Source organism: Talpa europaea, assembly GCF_964194135.1.
Source record: "Talpa europaea genome assembly, chromosome: 11".
NCBI classification, from domain to species: Eukaryota; Metazoa; Chordata; class Mammalia; order Eulipotyphla; family Talpidae; genus Talpa; species Talpa europaea.
Window position 1 is genome coordinate 8,077,585 of NC_140078.1, and position 18,918 is coordinate 8,096,502.

The 18,918-nt window shown below is 55.5% G+C and overlaps 1 protein-coding gene across 1 annotated transcript in view; it reads left to right on the plus strand.

The window, feature by feature from the left end:
- Positions 1–14,383, plus strand: part of PREX1 (phosphatidylinositol-3,4,5-trisphosphate dependent Rac exchange factor 1) — a gene marked incomplete at both ends in the record, with an annotated part of 163,646 nt that extends 149,263 nt beyond the window's left edge. The window contains 14 exons of the mRNA XM_084247009.1: positions 413–501; positions 1,816–1,898; positions 2,054–2,144; positions 4,144–4,272; positions 5,963–6,004; positions 6,950–7,170; positions 7,795–7,894; positions 9,683–9,826; positions 9,908–10,022; positions 11,408–11,474; positions 12,377–12,546; positions 13,062–13,164; positions 13,429–13,496; positions 14,341–14,383. Coding sequence (XP_084103135.1) covers positions 413–501; positions 1,816–1,898; positions 2,054–2,144; positions 4,144–4,272; positions 5,963–6,004; positions 6,950–7,170; positions 7,795–7,894; positions 9,683–9,826; positions 9,908–10,022; positions 11,408–11,474; positions 12,377–12,546; positions 13,062–13,164; positions 13,429–13,496; positions 14,341–14,383 — 1,465 coding nt within the window. The remainder of the gene's footprint in view (positions 1–412; positions 502–1,815; positions 1,899–2,053; positions 2,145–4,143; positions 4,273–5,962; positions 6,005–6,949; positions 7,171–7,794; positions 7,895–9,682; positions 9,827–9,907; positions 10,023–11,407; positions 11,475–12,376; positions 12,547–13,061; positions 13,165–13,428; positions 13,497–14,340) is intronic.
- Between the last annotated feature and the right edge of the window lie 4,535 nt (positions 14,384–18,918).

Sequence of the window (18,918 nt, forward strand, 5' to 3'; positions counted from 1 at the left end):
AAAGCAAAGAATTTCAGGATTATGGTTTTTTGACTCCCTGTACCTTCTGGGCTCCCAAGCATTGTCCCGCCCCCCTGGGGTTCCAGCCAGGCTGCGCGATAGCAGAGCCATGTGGTTGACTGTGGGGTGGGCGGTGTGTCCAGGGACAAGGCTGTGTGACAGGAGTGACTCCCGAGGGGAACTCATTCACTCTCCTATTTCTTCGTACCTGTGCCTGGAAGGCTGCACTCCATCAGAGGCAGAAACCCACCAGGTCCACCTGCCTGTCCCTGGCTCTGCTGGTTGACCGAGGCCGGTTGTCCACCAGAGGACCTGAAGTTGTGTCTGGACCCCAGAATGCGGATTCCGGGCACTGGGAGCAGAGCGTGAGAGCTGGAGGGTGACTCACCCCGTACTCTCTGCCCCTTTGCAGCGAGTGTAACAGTAACCGGGACTCGGTCCTTTCCTACACCAGCGTGAGAAGTAACAGCTCCTACCTGGGCAGCGACGAGATGGGGTCCGGTGAGTGCAAGGGCTTGTGCCCCAGGAGCGGGAGACCCCACCCTCTTTTCTTTTCTTCTTCTCTTATTCTGTGTCATCGTGTTTTCCCTCACGTTGCAAGGCCTGGCGGTGCGTTTCCTTTCATTCCCTCCATCAGCAAATACACGCTGAGCAGTTCACATGTGCAGGGAGCACTGCCGAGTAGGCGCCAGACGTGAGTCCTGGCTCATGGAGCTGATGCTGTCGTGGCTGTCAAGGGCACAGAACACGACACCTACATGATGTAGTTACAGTGTGATGAGCCTCTGACGCCACTACAACAGGGGACCTGGGGTAAAAACGACGGGTTAGGCTCAAATCCGAACAACACGGAAAAATTCAGCAGAAGTCCATGGAAATCATCCAGCTGTCCTACCCCCCCCCAAACCCCAGAACTGATCGTAACTGATACTTAGATCAGTGGTGACTCAGACTTTGTACAGATGGACACGTGGTGGATGGAGGGGCGTCTGGATGGACAGGTAGACATGAATGACATTTCATAAATGAGGTCATACTGGACCTGCAGCTCTTACGGGCAGCCTGAAATTTGTTTTGTTTCTTATTTTAGCGTTGTTGATTTCAGCATTAAAAAATTTGACTTTGTGACTAGGTCACTTCCACACGGTTCTTGATTCTAAAGGCACGAGCGGTGGGTGGTGACAAGCCTCCCTCCCCCCTCCCCCCAGCCCTGTTGTCACGCTCCTGCTGTCACTGCTGTCCTGTCTGCCCTTCGAGAGGGAGTCTGCACATAAAAATGTAATTTTAATTATGCTTTGATTTAACAGAAGAATAAAAGCTCAAGTAAAATCAAAGATAACGCTGAATGTTAGATAAATATTTCATCATATGAGATACTCAGCCACAAAAACTGTCCCTGGGGAGGTTTTGGGAAGGAGCTTACACGTGGCAGCTGATTTAAGTGAAACAGCTGGGGGATGAATCAGGCGACTTGGGCTCCTGCCCCTGCTCTCTGCTTCCGAGTCTCCTCACTGGCAGACGGGAAGGGATCGCAGGGGCTTGCGGTGGCGGAATGCTCGAGTGCCGGTTGCCTGTGCTGCAGAGGAAGAAACTAAGGCGCAGAGAGCTTAAGTGGCTTGCCCAGTGACACACAGCCAGGCCCCATGTCAGTTAGACTCCTCACCCCGGAGCGCTCCTTGCCTTCTTGGGAAGGAGGTTGGGGAGGTGTGAGAGGAGGCAGGAGTCTACGGCCCTGCCTCCCTGAGCGTGTCCCACCTCGTCTGCTCTCAGACTGAGGGGGGATTGGTGATGGCTGTGGCCTCGGCTTCCCTCTAGGAGATGAGCTGCCGTGTGACATGCGGATCCCATCCGACAAGCAGGACAAGCTCCATGGCTGCCTGGAGCATCTCTTTAACCAGGTGGGCCCTCGCTCCACCTCTGGCTTTACTTTGGCCTCCTCCCGCTCTGGGGAGAACCTCTGAACCAGGCTCTGGGGCAGGGACTGGGGGTCACGGCTCCCTGTGACCTGGAGGGCAACAAGGATCCAGCTAACCCGGAGCTTCCTGCCATCCAGGTGGATTCCATCCACACGCTCCTCAAGGGGCCGGTCATGAGCAGGGCCTTCGAAGAGACCAAGCATTTCCCCATGGACCACAGCCTGCAAGGTGAGCAGAAACGCGTCCCCAGGTGCGGCTAGGCGCGACACCGGCGTGCAGCCAGGGCACGGCCTGATGGCAGGCGCGTGCTGGGTGGGGCGGGGCACCCTGGTGACACACGCAGCTTCACCCCTCTCCTTCCTGGTGGTGATGGGTCATCCAAAGTCAGCAAGTTCAACCCGCAAATCCAGTCAGTTTTGTACAGACAGTGAGCGGAGAACTGTGTGGTCATCCCTAAAGCACCGTGGAAACCAAGACCGAATTTATGACAGAAGCTGTGTGTCCTGTGAAGCCTGAAGCAGCTCTGCCCTGACCCCTCACACCCCTGGGTGGGCCCCCGGGCCTTTCTGGGCCTCTCTCTTCCCATTTGTAATATGAGGGAGACTGGAGCGCAGTGTGCCAAGATTCAGTCACCCACATTCCCCTTCATCATTTGAGCCACTTCACAGAATCTCCTTACAGCTCAAATTGTTTTTAACTGTATTCATTTGCTATCTGTATTATTATTATTGATGTAACTTGTTTGAAAAGGTCTCCTTAAAGTTTAATTCTGAAGGGAACATGTGAAACCCCCCATTTATAGAAAGCCTGTGTAACATGCAATAAGCGAACAGAAAGCCAGTGGGAACATAACCCAAAAAGTCATCCTACTGTGGCTACTGTTGCCCCCCAACACCCCCCCCACCCCCGGGCTCTTTGTTCTTTTGTCATGAAAGAGGTGAGTGAGTTAAACGGTGTTAAGGACTTACCCATATCACATCGAGATTTTCTTCTTCAATATCTGAGAAAAAAACGAATCAGCATTACTTAGTTCCTCGCCCATCTTCCTCCTGTTCACCCATCTACCGACCTATCCATCCATCCGTCTGTCCACCCATCCAACCACCCAGCCAATCATTTATCCTTCCTTCTCACCACCTGTCCATGCATGCATCCACCCATCCACCCACCTGTCTACCCATCTATGCACACATGTATGCATGCGTACCTACCTACATACATACATTCATCTACCACTCACTCTCGTCCACCCGTCTTCCTTCCTGCCATCCATCCAATCATCCAACCAACCCTCTGTCCAACCATTCACTCACCTGCCCTCCCATCCATGCATCTGCCTGCCTGCCCCATCCATCCATCCATCCATCCATCCATCCATCCATCCATCCATCCTCCAGTAAATAGTTTCTAAGAACTAGCTTAAGCCAGTCTTCTGCTGGGCCCTGGGGACCCTGAGATAAATCTGACACTGCCCTGATCTCAAGGGGCTCTCAGTTGGGTGTAGCACATGGGAAAAGAACAAAACAGCTGCTTCTAAGTGAGGGTAGGAAGTGATGAAGAGTTGGGCTCACCTAGCTCAGCTACCCCTCCCGCTATCCAGGGTCATCTCTCCAGGGATGGACTCAGAAAGCAGAAACTTAAAACCCAGAGGAACCAACACCACAAATGTGTCAGAAACCTGGGGTCTTGCAGCAGGGAACCTAAGGGCCCGTGTGTGCCTTGCCTTTGAATGGTCCTGCTGGGGCCAGGTTCAAGTCCAATTCTGTCACTGCCCACCTGTGTGACTTTAGGCAAGTCATGTTCCCACTCTGTGCCTGGGATTCTTCCTCAAGGTACAGGAAGGCTAGACTGGCTTGTAACTCGTGTGCCAGCTCGATTGGTTATAGCTATGAGGAGGCCAGTGCCTGAGATTCCTTCCTAGGTTACATTCCTGCTTTGGAGAAAAGAATGTGGTGATTGACTTGTGATGTCTGCACTGGATTGGTTGCAGCTGTGAGAAGTGAGTCCTCAGCAGGAAGGAGCGCTGAGATCAGTTACCAATGTCTGTCTTGGTACAGTGAATCAGCAGCACACTTACCTGTACCAGGTGGTACCCAAGAGTCCTGCCAGCAACCTTGACCTAACATCATGAGCTTGGCATCTGGCGATGGGACCTAGGCCTTTGTCCACCATTCTCCAAAGCTACCACTGTCCCTCCCCTGGCCCTCATGTCATTTTCCTGCCCCAGAGTTCAAGCAGAAAGAAGAGTGCACAATCCGTGGCCGGAACTTGATCCAGATCAGCATCCAGGAGGACCCCTGGAACCTCCCCAACTCCATCAAGACCCTGGTGGACAACATCCAGAGATATGTGGAAGGTCAGTTTCACAAGAAAGGCTTCACGTGTGTGGGAGGGGGAGTGGCTCGTGGCCTCTCGGTGTCACTGTGTTTGGATTGGAACTGGTCTGTGCCATGTCCCTTTGCCCAGGGAGAGGGTGAGAGGAGTGGGCTCCTCTTTTTCCGCTGAGTGTCTTGTCCTGGGCAGGGCCCTGGACTGTACATACTTGATCAAGGAACTGCTGATTGGGGTGCCCGGTGCTTCCTGGCAGAGTGAGGAGGCTGAGGAGACTGAACTTGCTTCTTTCCCGTTTCTGAAATTGTGAATTTAGTTGCTTATTATCAAGCTGCTCACTCCACCCTTAGGTCCACAGAGAGGTTTTGATGCTGCAGCACTAAAAAATGGGCATTTTATGCCAGTGTTTAAATCTAAAATCTCACATAAAAATCTAGATTTCTGACTGCTTTTGAGCACTCAGAAGGCCTGGCAGTCATAGGTCTGGAGGTGACTGGTGGAGACTGCCTTCCCGTCCGCTCCTGCAGTCTGCTGTCTGCTTCATGGGTCTTACCCTGCCTGGCCCTGGGCAGCTTTGAGTCTGGACTCCTGGTTAGAAGGACCCGAGGCCGGGACATTGGACAGGGACAGAAGTAGGTGCAATGCCTCAGGCAGGCCCCCAAGAAGAGGAACTTTAACTTCTGAGGTTAAAGTCTGTGTGACCCTGAGCTCCCTGCTCTCCAGCACTTAACTGGTCAGGAACACAGTCTCCAGAGGCAGATGCTGGTGCCTGGACCCCCTGCCTGTCACTTACTGGCTGTGTCTTATTGGCAGCTTCCTAGACTTCCCTGTGCCTCAGTTTCTTCGTGTGTAACATGGGCTCATGGTGCTCCCTCCCTCACACGGGGTTGGGATGATTAAACGAATCAATGCAAACAAAGCACTTAGTTTACAGCACTAAGTACCTGGCATACAGTAGGTCCTCAGGAAGGGTAGGGTGTTCTTACTCCCATGCCCAGCCCTGCATCTTCCGGCCTCTCCAGGACAGAGAGAGCTGTCACGCGACACTTGACAGCGTTTCTGTCACTGGTGGTTCCCAGCAGGCTGTGGATCAGCCTGGGTGCACAGGAGGGGGGTCATCTGCATCTGTGTAATTACCCTCGGGACGTTCGCAACACAAAGTTGCCCAGTGATGCACTTTTCATGCCGTGTCTCCCTGCTGGCAACACATGACTGTCTCAAAAGGCCAAATCCAGTAGCCTTTCAGATTTTTTCTAAGCCCTTTTGGGGACCAAGAGCCTCTTTTTGAAGGGAAGAGACCAGGATGTCAGCCCTGGCTCCAGAGGGTCTGAGCTTTGTCACGCTGTACGGGTCCCTGACAGCACAGGACGTGCACAGGGACCTGAGAAGGTGTGAGTGTTGGTGTGTCTGAGCATGCACACAAGTGTGTGTCCGTGTGTGCCCATGCACGTGTGCAAGGAAAGGGCTGGAGGGGCTGGTTTCAGTCTCTGTTGGTGGGTACATGTAAACAGACACAGCTAACAGTTGGGGTTCCATCCCCTGGAGATCTGGGAGTTTTTTATTCAACATTTAATCACAGCTCCTTCAGCCCAACTATGCGGGCCCAACTGCGTGGGCTCCCTACCGAGGGGTCAGAGCACTTGGGCCACGGAGGGCCCCGCTCTGCTGCTACCCTTGGCTCACCCTGCTTTCTCTCTCCTTCCTTCCCCCTCCAGATGGGAAGAACCAGCTGCTCTTGGCCCTGCTGAAATGCACAGGTGAGGGCTGTGATCCACATACACATGGGGGGCCATTCTGGCAGGGGTGCTCATGGCTGTACCCCAGGAAGATGAGGTTGCTCCCCTGTGGTCTCAGGGCTGCTTGGTGGGGGTGAAGAGACAGTGTGGCCACCAGCACCTTCAAGAATCACTTAGATCTCTCTTGCTCCTCATGTGTTGAGGGGACGAGCCTCGTCCCTGGAGCCAGGAGCCCCGTGTCTTGCCACCTCCCAAGCCTGAACGGATCTTGACAAGCACGCGGGACAAAGGATAGAGGACCAGGAACAGTCCTCTCTTTGCCAGCAGAGTGCCGGCCCCAGCTTGGGGCTCCTGCACAACACCAGTGGGGGACAGGAAGGGTGGATGGTGGGCCAGGGGACGCTGGAGCTGCTCTCTGTCCCTCCCTTTCCCCAGAAAGTCTCAGCCAGGGAGCAGCTAGAATAGGAGCGAGGTCATCAGTGGCCACGAAAAACCAGTAGGCAAAGGCCAGTCACCCCAAGTCACCCCTTCCAGAAGATTGGAAGCCTGGATGACCAATTGCCGGGAAGTGGCCAGTTGTGCAAACTGTCATGAGCAGAGACGAGAACAGGGGTGGGGGAAGGCAGGGAGAAGAGGCGAGAAGATTTGCTTCCCCAAAATAGAGAAAATGGTCAGCTGCATTTCTTAAAACATGGAGCTTGGCAGAAATAGGCGTCCAGGCAATCAGGGGAAAGCCCCAGGGAAGTCACATTTTTTTTAAAAAAATAGGCACAAGGGTCATTGAGAGAATTGAGGTTTATTGTAGCAAATTGTCTTCCTTTTGGAGATTCGGTTTTGGTGGAGTTGGCTATCAGGGGCTAGCATGCCGGGAGCCCCAGATGGGTGGTCTGCTGGGGTTGGCTCTGGGCCCGGGCCCTGCCTTCTGCCCGGGACCGCGCACCCGGTGACCCCCGCCCTCTGCCCCAGACACGGAGCTGCAGCTGCGGAGGGACGCCATCTTCTGCCAGGCGCTGGTGGCCGCTGTGTGCACCTTCTCCGAGCAGCTCCTGGCGGCCCTCAGCTACCGCTACAACAACAACGGCGAGTACGAGGAGAGCAGCCGGGACGCCAGCCGCAAGTGGCTGGAGCAGGTGGCGGCCACGGGCGTCCTCCTGCACTGCCAGTCGCTGCTGTCCCCCGCTGCTGTGGTGAGTGAGGGGGTAAGGTGGGGAGCACCTTGCTTTGTCCCCGAGTGCCCTGTCCATCCACTCTCTGGGGTCAGAATCGGGCAGCCCTGGGGAGGCAGAGCCAACACCTCAGCATTTGGGGAGCTTTTCAACAGAGCTGACGTCCCCGAGATGCAGCTTGCAGTGGCATTTGCTCTGTGCTGTTTCTTCCTCCATCCACGCTGTGTGCCCAGGCCAGACTGCCCACATCTCTGCAGCCCTGGGCCTCCTAGACCTTGTCCTAGGCTGGTCTGGAAGCAAAGTCTGTTGGCCCACGGGAGAAGCATGGCCTTGCTGCGCCCCCTGCTGGCTGATGTTGCCCGTAGGTGCCAGCTGGGTAAAGTCGAGCCAACGTGGGGATCAAAAGGATTTATGGGGTTGGTTAGGTTGATATGATGAAGTTAGATTGGTGGGGTGGTCCAGGCAGGAGGACCATCCAGCACATTAGACCATAGATATGTCCGACTCTGAGAGATACAAGACGAGCCCAGAGCAAACACAGTTCCACTCACTGCCTGGAGTGCCCAGCTTGGGACTAGTGTTTTGGAGTGAAACCCTGGGGCAGAGCTGGTATCTGAGAGTCCTCCACCCTGTCCTCCCCTGCAGAAGGAGGAGCGCACCATGCTGGAGGACATCTCGGCGACCCTGTCGGAGCTGGACAATGTCACCTTCTCCTTTAAGCAGCTGGATGAGAACTGCGTGGCCAGTGAGTGATTCCTCTCCCCCACTGTGAGATTTGGGGGTTCTAGGGTGGTGGGGGATGCTCTGGGACCTTCCTGTCTTTCGCCCTGTCACCAGGCCAACTGCTCATGCTCCAATGTGAGCCTCAAAGCTGAACCTTAGGGTTCCCATAGATAAAGAAATGTTTCTTCTTATACAAGCCAGCCACCCCACAACTCACTAAGGGAGCCACAGCCAGCGCCCAGCTCCTCCTGACTTCCACGCTAGAGACGTCCTTTTCTTTAGTGAAGACTCGTTATAATTTCCTTAGGGCTGATAGCATAATTAAGCTCCTTCCTTCCCTGCTTCCACCCACCTTCCACCTGCCCACACTCTCATCCATTTGTCCTTCCGGCCATCGACCCACCACCCATCTACTCATCCATTCACCCACCTGCCCATACCCACCCTCCCACCCACTCATCCTTCCACCTGCTGCACCCACCCACCCACCCACCTACCCAACTGTTGACCCATCTGTCCTTCCATGCTCCCACCCATCCAGCCGGCCACCCACACATTAGCATTTATGGGCCTGCAGCCTGTATCAGGCATAGTTTTAGGCTCTGTGCTGCAGTGGAAAGAAATATGGCCAAGGTTCCTGCCCTCTTGGAGCTTACTGTCTAGCCCAGTAGGTCTCAGCCCTGCTTGCACTGGGATCATCCAAGGAACTTTTCAAAGATACTGATGCTCCAGTCCTAGTCTTGAACCTAGGTGATTCAAATTGAGTTTGTGGGGGTGGATCCTGGGCCCTGGGATTCTAGAAAGGCTTTCCAGGAGACTTGGATATACAGCCAGGACAGAACCACAGGGCTTGTTCTAGAGCTGGTTCTCTGAGTGTGATCCCTGGACCAGCAGCACCTGGGAGCTTGCTAGGAAGGTAAATTCCCAGGCTTCCAACTCCCTGAATCCACAGCTCTGGTGGTGGACCCAGAGATCTGTGTTCACAGGCCCTCCAGGTGATTCTGAAGCAGACTGGTTTGAGAACCACTGCTCTGGGTCACTGTTACTCAGTGTGCTTTTATCATCATCCCCAGAGGAGCCTTTTCATATTTTTTTTTCCTAATTGCTACACCCCCATCACCAGTATATGATGTTTTCATGCTGTTTGTATATCTGTGCTTTATACATAAGAAGAGTAAGATTTTTTGCCCCCCTCCCCACCCCCAAGAACCAATTTTTTGAACCTCATTGGGAGTGTATTATCTTCTTCAGAATGTGTAGATTAGAGTTAGATGGACGAAGAGATTTGTTTCTGGTACAAGTTGGAACTGGTTAGCAGTGACTGTCAAGCTGAGCTGGGCTCAGGAGGAATTGCTGATTGACTAGTGATGTCTGCCAGGGTACAGGATGATTATGAATGCCACGATCTTGCCAACCCTGCCATAGCTCTTCCTTGTGGGTGTGAGTAAGATGCAGGGGCAGCTGAGGCCAGATAGAGGCCCTGGGCTACCGGGGAGGGCTGTGGGAACACCGGTGAGGCTCTAAGACAAACACTGGTCCTGCCCCAGCTGAGCAGAATCAATGCCTAAGAATTAAACAGTAGACACTTGAACTGTTGAAGGAACCAAGAAGGGGAGGTCAGGGCCTGCTCTCCTGAGTGTAGGAGGATGGGGTGACTAGGGTTCCCCTAGAAGGCAGAGGGCAAGGAGGTCTGCAGCTGTCCTCTGGGGTGGGCAGATGCCAGCCCATAGGTCTGAAGCTGCTCTCGAGAAGAGGTGGAGCCCCCCTCTGCCTCAGTGGTGAGTGCCTCACCCCACATGTCCCCCCACAGACACCAACGTCTTCTATCACATTGAGGGCAGCCGGCAGGCACTGAAGGTCGTCTTCTACCTCGACAGCTACCACTTCTCCAAGCTGCCCTCACGCCTGGAGGGCGGGGCCAGCCTGAGGCTGCACACTGTGCTCTTCACCAAAGGTGAGTTTCGGGGTGCTGGGACAGCCAGGGTGCCGAACACAGCGGGGTCCAACCATCTTCCTCCCTTTCCTTCCTTCACAGCTCTGGAGAACGTGGAGGGGCCACCTCCTCCAGGCAGCCAGGTGGCAGAAGATTTGCAGCAGGAGATCAACACCCAGTCCCTGGAGAAGGTTCAGCAGTATTACCGCAAGCTCAGGTAGCTGCCTGGGTGCCACATGGGGGAGAGGAGTCCGCACGGCACCTGAGGGTGTGGGCATTAGCAAGTAAGGCGCCAGGCAGGCCCCCTGTGTGGGAGTGGGCCAAATGCCCCCCTCTTGCCCACCTACTATGTGCCAGGCCATCAGCCTCCAGGAGCTCACCAGTCTCACAGCAGTCGGGGTCACCTTTCTAATGCACTTTGCAGATGTGGGGACAGGTTGGAGAGCAAGCCCAGCTACCAGGTCACATGGCTGGACAGTGGCTGGGCTGGGGTTTGAATCGGGTCTATTTACATCCAACAAAGAGGAGCTGCTCACTCCAAGTGGGGTGGAAGGTGGAATAGAGACCCTTTGGTTCTTGAGCCTGTGAGGAAGGGGTGTGGCTCCTGCGCAGAGGGGAACCTCAGAGAGATGTGGAGAGCAGGGACTGAATCCATGAGGCAGAACTTTAGCCCAGGGAAGCAGCTTCCTTGCTCCTTCCTATCATCCTTGCTCCTTCCTACCTTGGACCTTATTGTCTCCAGATGCCTTGTGATAAAAGTATGCTGAGAACTAGGAGACAGACGAGCGTTTGTGTAAAGCCTTCACTGTATTGGGGCCCAGCTTTACCATTTGGAATTGGGAGCGTGATGGTTCCATTCATTTCTTCAGGAAAAACATTGGTTATTTTATTAAAACTGGCATCTCTTTGGATTGATAGGCACCACCCATCTGGCCTGTTTGTTGAATATTTTAAATATTACTTGCGAGGTTCCTTCATCCCTTCCCTTCATGTACCATGTTAATCTAGACTTCCGTGGGCCACACTGTGCTCTGGGTCCTTGCTTGGGCTTCAGCAGTGCCCAGATGAAAGCCTTTCTTCATGGAACATATTCTAGAGCAGGGCTGGCTGGCCCACGCCCTGGTTTGTCAATAAAGCTTTATTAGCACACAGCCATGTTTATTTGTGTGCATGTTTTCCGTGGCTGCTTTTGCACTCCACCAGCAGAGCTGAATGCAGTTTTAGTAGATATTGTCAGATCTGCACAGCCTGAATAGAAGAAGCCTGCTGCTCCTGTTCTAGATGGGGAGGTAAACCTGAAGCCAGTAAATAGAGTGGTGTAAGGTGTCAGTGGGGAGAAGAATCTGCAAGGAGCGAGGCAGGGTGCCTGGGGTGGGGTGGGATGAGACCGTTGGGTGCTATTTCAGAGGACAACAGGTACAGGTGGATTCGAGGGGTGTTTCCTATGACCACTGGAGGAAGTGGAGCTGTGTGCTGCTGTGTGGGGCTCTCAGCAGTTTTATTCTGCCCCGGGGAAGTGAAAGGGAGCATTGGCTGCCCTGGACAGGGGTTAGAAGGACAGCGGGGTAGTGGCCCCACCCTCACCCTATCTTTCCCTCTCAGGGCATTTTACCTGGAACGGTCTAACCTGCCCACGGATGCCAGCACTACAGCGGTGAAGATAGATCAGGTGTGTCCACCTTCCCCCCTCGCTGTGGAGCAAGCACAGGGCTGGAGGTCCCGGTCAAGACTCAGTGGAGCAGGTTCAGGTGGCCTTCATACCAGAATCTGCTGGAGAAGCCCCTGAGGCCTCTGTGGTTCCTCCTCCAGGAAGTCTCCTAGGATCACTCCCTCCCCATTCTGGGAATTCCAGCGGCTTCTCCGCACCTTGGCATTTCTTAGATGGTGACCTCCACAGTCACCACTCTCTCTGCCTCCCAGCCTCACTGGGTCACAGCAGCATTGTGCTGAGGCCGGAGCCAGGCAGGTCAAGGTAGTGAGTTCCAAGTCCCACGCCTGATGCACAACAGTGTTCTTTTATTTCAAATTGGTTGCCAATATTGAAAAATGAAGACTTCCCATAAAATAGAGGTTTTGAGATTTTCTTGAGGAGATCTGGCTGTCTGACGCCCACATTCCCTTGTGCCTACTGTCACATGCTGGGTTGAGGCAGGCCTTGGATTTGACCACGGTTCTAGGGTACTGACCTTGGGGTTCTGGGGTGAGGTGAGTGGCCACTGTGAACCTTCATGTGTGATGGAGGGACCCTGGGGCGTTAGAAGGCTGTTCCTGGGGTGGCCCTCAAGCTGGTCATGAGGGTCAGAAGACAAGGCACCCCTGAGCCTAGGCAGGTGGGCGGGTGTAGAGAATTACACTGCAAGGATAGGTCTGAAATAGGTCGGGAACACTGCTGTCCACCAGCAGGCAGGGGGAGCCACAGGTGGTCCTTGAGCAGGGATCATGGAAGGTTCCTTGGACTGTAAGCCCCTCCCCCTGGTGAGGTGAGTGGGAGGAGAGGATGGTTGCAGTCAGGGGGCTGGACCAGAGGGAGACGGGGGGCCTCCTTTGACTGCCTGGTTCTGTGCCTCTCAGCTGATCCGCCCCATCAACGCCCTGGACGAGCTCTGCCGCCTCATGAAGTCCTTCGTCCACCCCAAGCCTGGCAGCAGCAGCCTGGGCGCTGGCCTCATCCCCATCTCCTCCGAGCTCTGCTACCGCCTGGGCGCCTGCCAGATCGCCATGTGCGGCACGGGCATGCAGAGGTGGGTGCCGGACCCCTGCCAGGGGGTCAGCTTGGGGGCCCGGGCGGGCCAGCTGTGTGTCCTGGTGCTGGCCCCACCTGTTGAGCACAGACAAGGCCTTGCCATGCTCCAGACCTCAGCTTGTCCATCTGTGAAGTGGCGGCGGGAGCGGGCAGACTTGGGAGTGCTGTGGGACCGGCTGGGGCCCCAGCTCTGAGGTCCCCATGAATGGCCATCTGTGCGGCCTGGTTCTGTCTGGACATGAAGGATGATGATCGCTCATCTTTTGGGGGCAGACCTGACCTCCATGCCTGGTGGACACTTTCCGCCTTTTGTCCCCACCACACATCCCAGTTCTCTGCTCTGGCAGGAGCTCACCTGGGTGTAGGACCCGAGGCCCAGGGCCTGCTGGGCCATGATGGTCTGGGTGGTAATGGTGGGTTCTGGATCATATAGGGTCTTGGAGACCATTTGGGGGCCAGGGCCCCCCCAAAACTCCTCCCCTGCCTCACCACCCTCCCCCATCCCTCCGGCAGGAGCACCCTGAGCGTCTCCCTGGAGCAGGCAGCCGTGTTGGCGAGGAGCCATGGTCTGCTGCCCAAATGCATCATGCAGGCCACCGACATCATGCGGAAGCAGGTGAGGGCGCCATCCTCAGGGCCACCAGGTGTCGCCGCCCAGGCCTGGGCATCGTGGGCTGAGGCATGTGTGCTCCCCCTGGGTGGGCCTGTGGGGGATGGGGAGAAAGAGGGTCCGTTGGCCCCAGATTTGGACTTTCTCCCTCAGTGGAGGGGTCTAGATTTCAGCTTCTGGGGTCTCCCATCCCCCCCAATCCCATTCCACCCCCAGGCGCCCTGATCTCTGTGCAGAGGCAGCCCTGGGCCTCACAGTTGTTCCTTCCAGGGTCCCAGGGTGGAGATTCTGGCCAAAAACCTCAGAGTTAAGGATCAGATGCCCCAGGGCGCACCTCGGTGAGTGTCTGTCTCTCCCTCCCTCCTTCCCCTTCCTCTTGTCCAGTCCTAGAAGGCCAGGGCCCTGGCTTGGCACCAATTCCCCCTGCTCAAGCCAGGTGGACCCCCCTGGCGTTCACTTCTCATTTGGGAGACCTTCCTTTGGGGAGCGGCAAGTATAACTCAGTCTGTTACTTCCCGGGAGACCCATCCTCACTCTGCTTCCTGTTCTCAGACCAATGCACAGCAGCTCCTATGTCTCCCTCTCCACCCAAGCCCTCAGGCCTATCTTCTCCCTCCATCCACCCTTGAAATGGTTTGACTCACAAGTAGTTGCAGAAGCAGTTCAGCGTTTCCCCGGCGCAGTGTCTGACGGAACTGCGGACTCAGGCGTGGCCTTGGTGTCTGGCTGGTGGCACCTACAGGCCACGTTTGAGTCTTACCTTTTTCTACCCCTGCTCTCTTAGCCTCATTTCTTTTCAATACTTTTACTCCGGGCACTTTCCCAAACTCTTGACCTCCCAATGTCTCCTTTAAGAAAAGCAAAGCCGTTCTGTGCGGGCTGCAGACTAAGTGAAAACTCCAGGGCCAAACGCTGTGTCTGGGTCACCATCATTAACGTGGAGAACACACACACTCTCCACGTGTCTAACACACAAACACACCAGCACATCCATATTTGTGGACACCTGGCCGGTCTGGATGGGGCAGATGCTGCCCCTGAGGGGACCCAGGGTGGCGGGGGGGACATGGAGGCTACTGAGTATTACTCACTTGGCCTCATTACATGTTCATGTAAGGTTGGAACTAGTAATCTCCCCAGCCTGCCCGGCCATCCCTCATCCTCTCTGCCTCCGCCCATTAGGCTCTACCGCCTCTGCCAGCCACCTGTGGACGGAGACCTCTGACCACCAGCTTTTTGGTGCTCGGCTGCATCCTCGGAACTGGGATTTGGGAGGACGCGAGGACCACACCAGCCTTCTCCAGAGCTGGCCCAGGCCTCTGCTCCCGCCTGCTCGGGATGAGTCTGACCTGCGCCTCCTTCTGAGGACAAGCGGTGCCCCCACCCTTGGACCAGCTGCTGATCAGCCGAGACTGACATGTTCGCCACACTTCTGTCAGAAGCCCAAAGGGTGTTGGGGACCCACAGAGCTGATGGGTGCAGCAGGTCCCAGGGACACAGGGGAGAAGTTCTGGGCTCTGCTGATGGAGGCCCGTAGGCCCAGCTGCCCAGGGATGGCTCAACTGCACTTTGAAGCCCTGGTTTCCTCCTCAGTCCACATTCCAGGCGACCACACGTCTCTTCCTCTGCCAGCTTCCAGACTCACCCCTAACCTTGTACTAACCTGCTCGGTGAACTCGGTAAAGCCAGGCCTCTGTCAGGAAGGGCAGAGGGACAGGGCTCACCCCCGTCTCCGCGAGGACGCTCGAAGCCACAGCAGCTTCCAACACCGCCATTGGAACCTGGTCTTGACCCTGGGCTCGAGATTTGCTCCGATTTAATTTATATGTGTGAACTCTCTGGTTTATTTTGGGATTTTATGTTGTTGGCATTGTTGACATTTTTTGGGGGGGCCTGTGTGATTATATATTTGACATTTTAAATTTCAAAGAAAGGTATATTGTCTAACGGGACCAATATAAAGCAGTAGTGACACCTTTTCCCAGTACTACTAAAAAAAACTAAATTATTGAAAATTTTTTAAATGTCAATATTTCATCTTTTTTTAACATTAGCTCAGAGTGTCACAGGTATGACTACCACATCTTCTGCCACCCTCAGTGCTGTGGGAGTCGGTCAGTATTAGATGAATTTGCTCTTTTCGAAGACCTGGGTGCAGGGGTTAGAGGTGGTCGGGTTTGGACCACCCACCCGAGCTGCTGTCTCAGCAGGTGTCTGTCTCACAGGTAGGGGTGAGGCTGGGAGACACTGAGCAGGAGCTTCTGTAATTATTTTGGTGTTAGCTCAGTGCGGGGCATTCAGGACTTCTCAGCCAGCCGGAGAGGCAGGAAGCCACCACCCTGGCCACCTTCTGGTTTTCTGCTGCCCCTGAGGCTTCAAGCCCCACCTGCATCTTGGCCACCCTCCTCCTCCTGCCCCTCCATGCACTGGGTGGCAGGAGGCGGGCTTGTCCCTGGACACAGGTGAAGTGCATATAAAAGAGAACTGGCTTCCGCTGGTGGTGAGAACGGAGCGCGGACCTGAGGACCAGGGAGGTCCACGGGTTTACTTTAAAATGTACAGATTCTTCTCATTAAGGTCATGATAGAGTTTTTTTATTATTAAAAGTCAGTTTATAATACAAAGATCCTGAGTCGTGGTGGGTTCCTTTGGGGTTGACCCTGGTGGTTGGCGCCGCGGCGTGGGCATAATGGCCGGTGAACTGGAGCTTTGAGGATCGCCCAGTGGAGGCTTCTGGTTTCTAGTCAGGGGTGAAACCACTCTGAGCTCTGAGTGGGCACAGGACGGTCTTCCCTTGCAGGAGGGATGGTGAGGCCTCCTGAGATCACGTGGGGGTCTGCACTCGGGTGCACCATGAAAAGGGTGGCCTCACTGCCTTGACCTTGATTTTGGATTCTATTAGTACTGCCCATTTGACCGCGATGTCGGAAAGATGTACCCTTGGCATTCCTCACCCTGCCCTGGGTGTCAAGTCAGGGTTTGGGGTCTTAGCTGTGCTCAGGGGTTCGTGATGGACTCAAGGACCTTCGCTGAGCCTGTCTTCCGCCCCTACTTGCCCTGCAGGGCCCCTTGGAGCTGGGATTTGGGTTGGAGACTTAAAAACGTGTGTGACACAGGTTGGGCTGGCTCAGAACCCAAGTTGGCTGCACACAGACCAATCCAAGCAGACGCCGGTGCAACGCCTGTCCCTGTCTAGTTCGTAGGCCACGAGTGGGTTCCCCCCTGTCCTGTCCGAGCCCCTTGAGGAAGCTGTCAGGGTCCAGTCTCGGCCACAGAAACCTGTGCCTGCTCCCTCCACCCCTTCCTTCTCACCTCCCTCTTTCTGCTCCTCCATCCCTACAAGCAGAGTTGATCCCTCTGTCCCTCTGCCCCTCCCTTTTGGATCCTGCTTCCCTTTGGACTGCGGTGGTGGGAAGTTGTGACCCAGGCATCCCCGCTGCCCCCAACACACCTCTTCCCTCCACGCCTCCCTCCCCTTGTTCTGCCTCCTTCCCTTCCCCACACTTCCTCACACTTTGGAAACACCAAGGTCTCTTTTGGGGTGACCCCTGAAGGGCTCCCACGGGTCACGGCCACCCTGGGTCCCGCTGAGCCTTGCTGCCCCACCCGCCCCTTCTCTGTCACCTCCTTTCTCTCCACACTCACCTGCCCCCGCCACGTTCTCTCAAGGCCCAGACGGAGCCCACTGCTGTGAGGCTGCCCGTGTCCTTCAAGCCCTGGGTTCAGGGGTCTGGAGCCCCCTGAGCCTCAGTTTCCTCCAGTGGAATGGACTTGGATCTGGTCTCTTAGTTTGGTTTGTCAGGAGCTGCTCCGGAAAGCGGAGGTGGGGCGAGGGGTATGGCTGCTTTATGGTTGATCTAAATCTAACTGTTTATGTATTTATCCTCTTTTCCCCCTCATCCTCCCCTGTCTCCCGTATGAGCACCCCGAAAGCAGGAGCCTTGTTCATCCTGTCTGCTGTGTCTCCCACGTCCAGCCTGTGCTGGCCGCCAGCAAACCTGGCTTAATAATGGAAAGATCCTAGTGAGCAGAGGTGGGACCACACCTGCCTGCCTCCAGAGCTCTCGCACGCTTTGGGCTGAATTGTTCAGGGCTGCGACCTTTCCAGGCAGACGCCCTCTCAGGTCCCCTGGACCTGGCAGGACCTGTAGGGCTGAGTGTCTACCTCTCTGGAAGCCGCCATCTGTCCCAGAGCCTCAGTTTCCTACTCTGGGGAATGAGGACAGTTACACGCACCTGGCCTGTTGCTGGGGGGCGGACAGCCCCTGGGGTCCCCCAGTTTAACTTTCAGGGGACAATGTGGTGACCTGTGTGTCCAGCAGGTGGCGCCAGGGACCGCATGGTACCCAGAAGCTGTGGCTCTAGTCCGGCTGGTGCCTGCCTACCGGCTCCCCACCCCAGGCCGGCCCGGGGAGCCCATATTTGGGACAGAGGCAGCCTGGAGGCAGGGGTGGGACTGTCTGGGTGATGGACGCTGGTCTCTGCCCTTCTGGGGTCATGTGGTGTGGGTATCTTCAGCCTGATTTGGCACGGATATCTTCCATTCCTCTCTGTCTCTCTGGGTCTCTCTATCTCTGTGACGTTCTCTGTCTCTCACAGATGTTTATCTCGCCCCTCCATTTTCTTTCTGCATAGCTACTCTGCTTTTTCTTTGCCCCATAGCCTATGTGTATGAGCTCGATTCTGTTTTTATATACGCTTGTGCATTTCCTTCTCTCCTTGCCTTTCCCCCTTGAAACCGGACGTTTGAGAGGGATGGAAAAGACCATTATACACTGTCAAGCAAGGGGCTCCTCATGGCTGTGACCAGGAGCCACCAGGAGCCCACAATTTCTGTGCGCCTCGGCCCGCGTGGAAGGGGTGACCACCAGGTAGCGCTGTGGACCCGGCTGTGGGGCTGAGCCCTGGGCCTCCCCGTGTTCTAAGTCTCCAGAACTTTGGGGCTGCGCTGGGAGGTGAGGCTGAGCGCCTGGCTGCATGGGCCTCCCTGGGCACTGGGAACACCCCTGGGGAGGTCGAGGGGGGCGGTGGTCAGTCAGGAGAGGACTTTAGAAATGCGCCTGACCGGGCAGCTGATCCCAATTTAGAGTCTCATGAGATGACGCGCTTCAGAACCACAGGTGTGGCGCGTTTAGGATCTACCGGCTTGTTGCTGGGCGGCTCCATGGCCCCATTTTACAGAGGAGGAAACGGGCTCCGGTAATTTAAGTGACTTTCCCCATGGCTGTGAGACTCAGAAATACTGGTCCCTGGTGCGCGTCTGGGGCTGTGCTGGCGGCATGACTTGCAGCAAGTGGGAAAAGCAGTGTCATTGGATTTCATGGGGTCTCCACCAGGTGCACCCTGGGAAAGTCAGGCTTTGACTTGGGCCTGGAGAAGTGGGGGTGGGGACCGGGCGAAGAGGTCACCCTACAAACCTGAGGACCACAGGCAGTTATGGGATAATAGAGGGGTGCCTGGGGTGCTGCCTCGGGGCCTTTGGAGGTTGTTTCATGGCCTGGAGCAATCTTCCCCAGAGGGCCTCATTATATTCAGGTCTGCTCAAAGGTCCCCACATCCACCACTCACTCTTGTCACCTCCCCACATCCACCACTCACTCTTGTCAGCTCTCCCTTGCATTTACCACCAGCTGACAGAATCCCGTGTTCATTGTCTTTCTCTGCCAACCTGAGTTAGTTCCACGAGGGCAGAGGTTCTTGTCTGTCTCATTCGCTAGTGACCCCCAGATCACCAGAGGGTTGGTGGGAAGGGCCCTGACA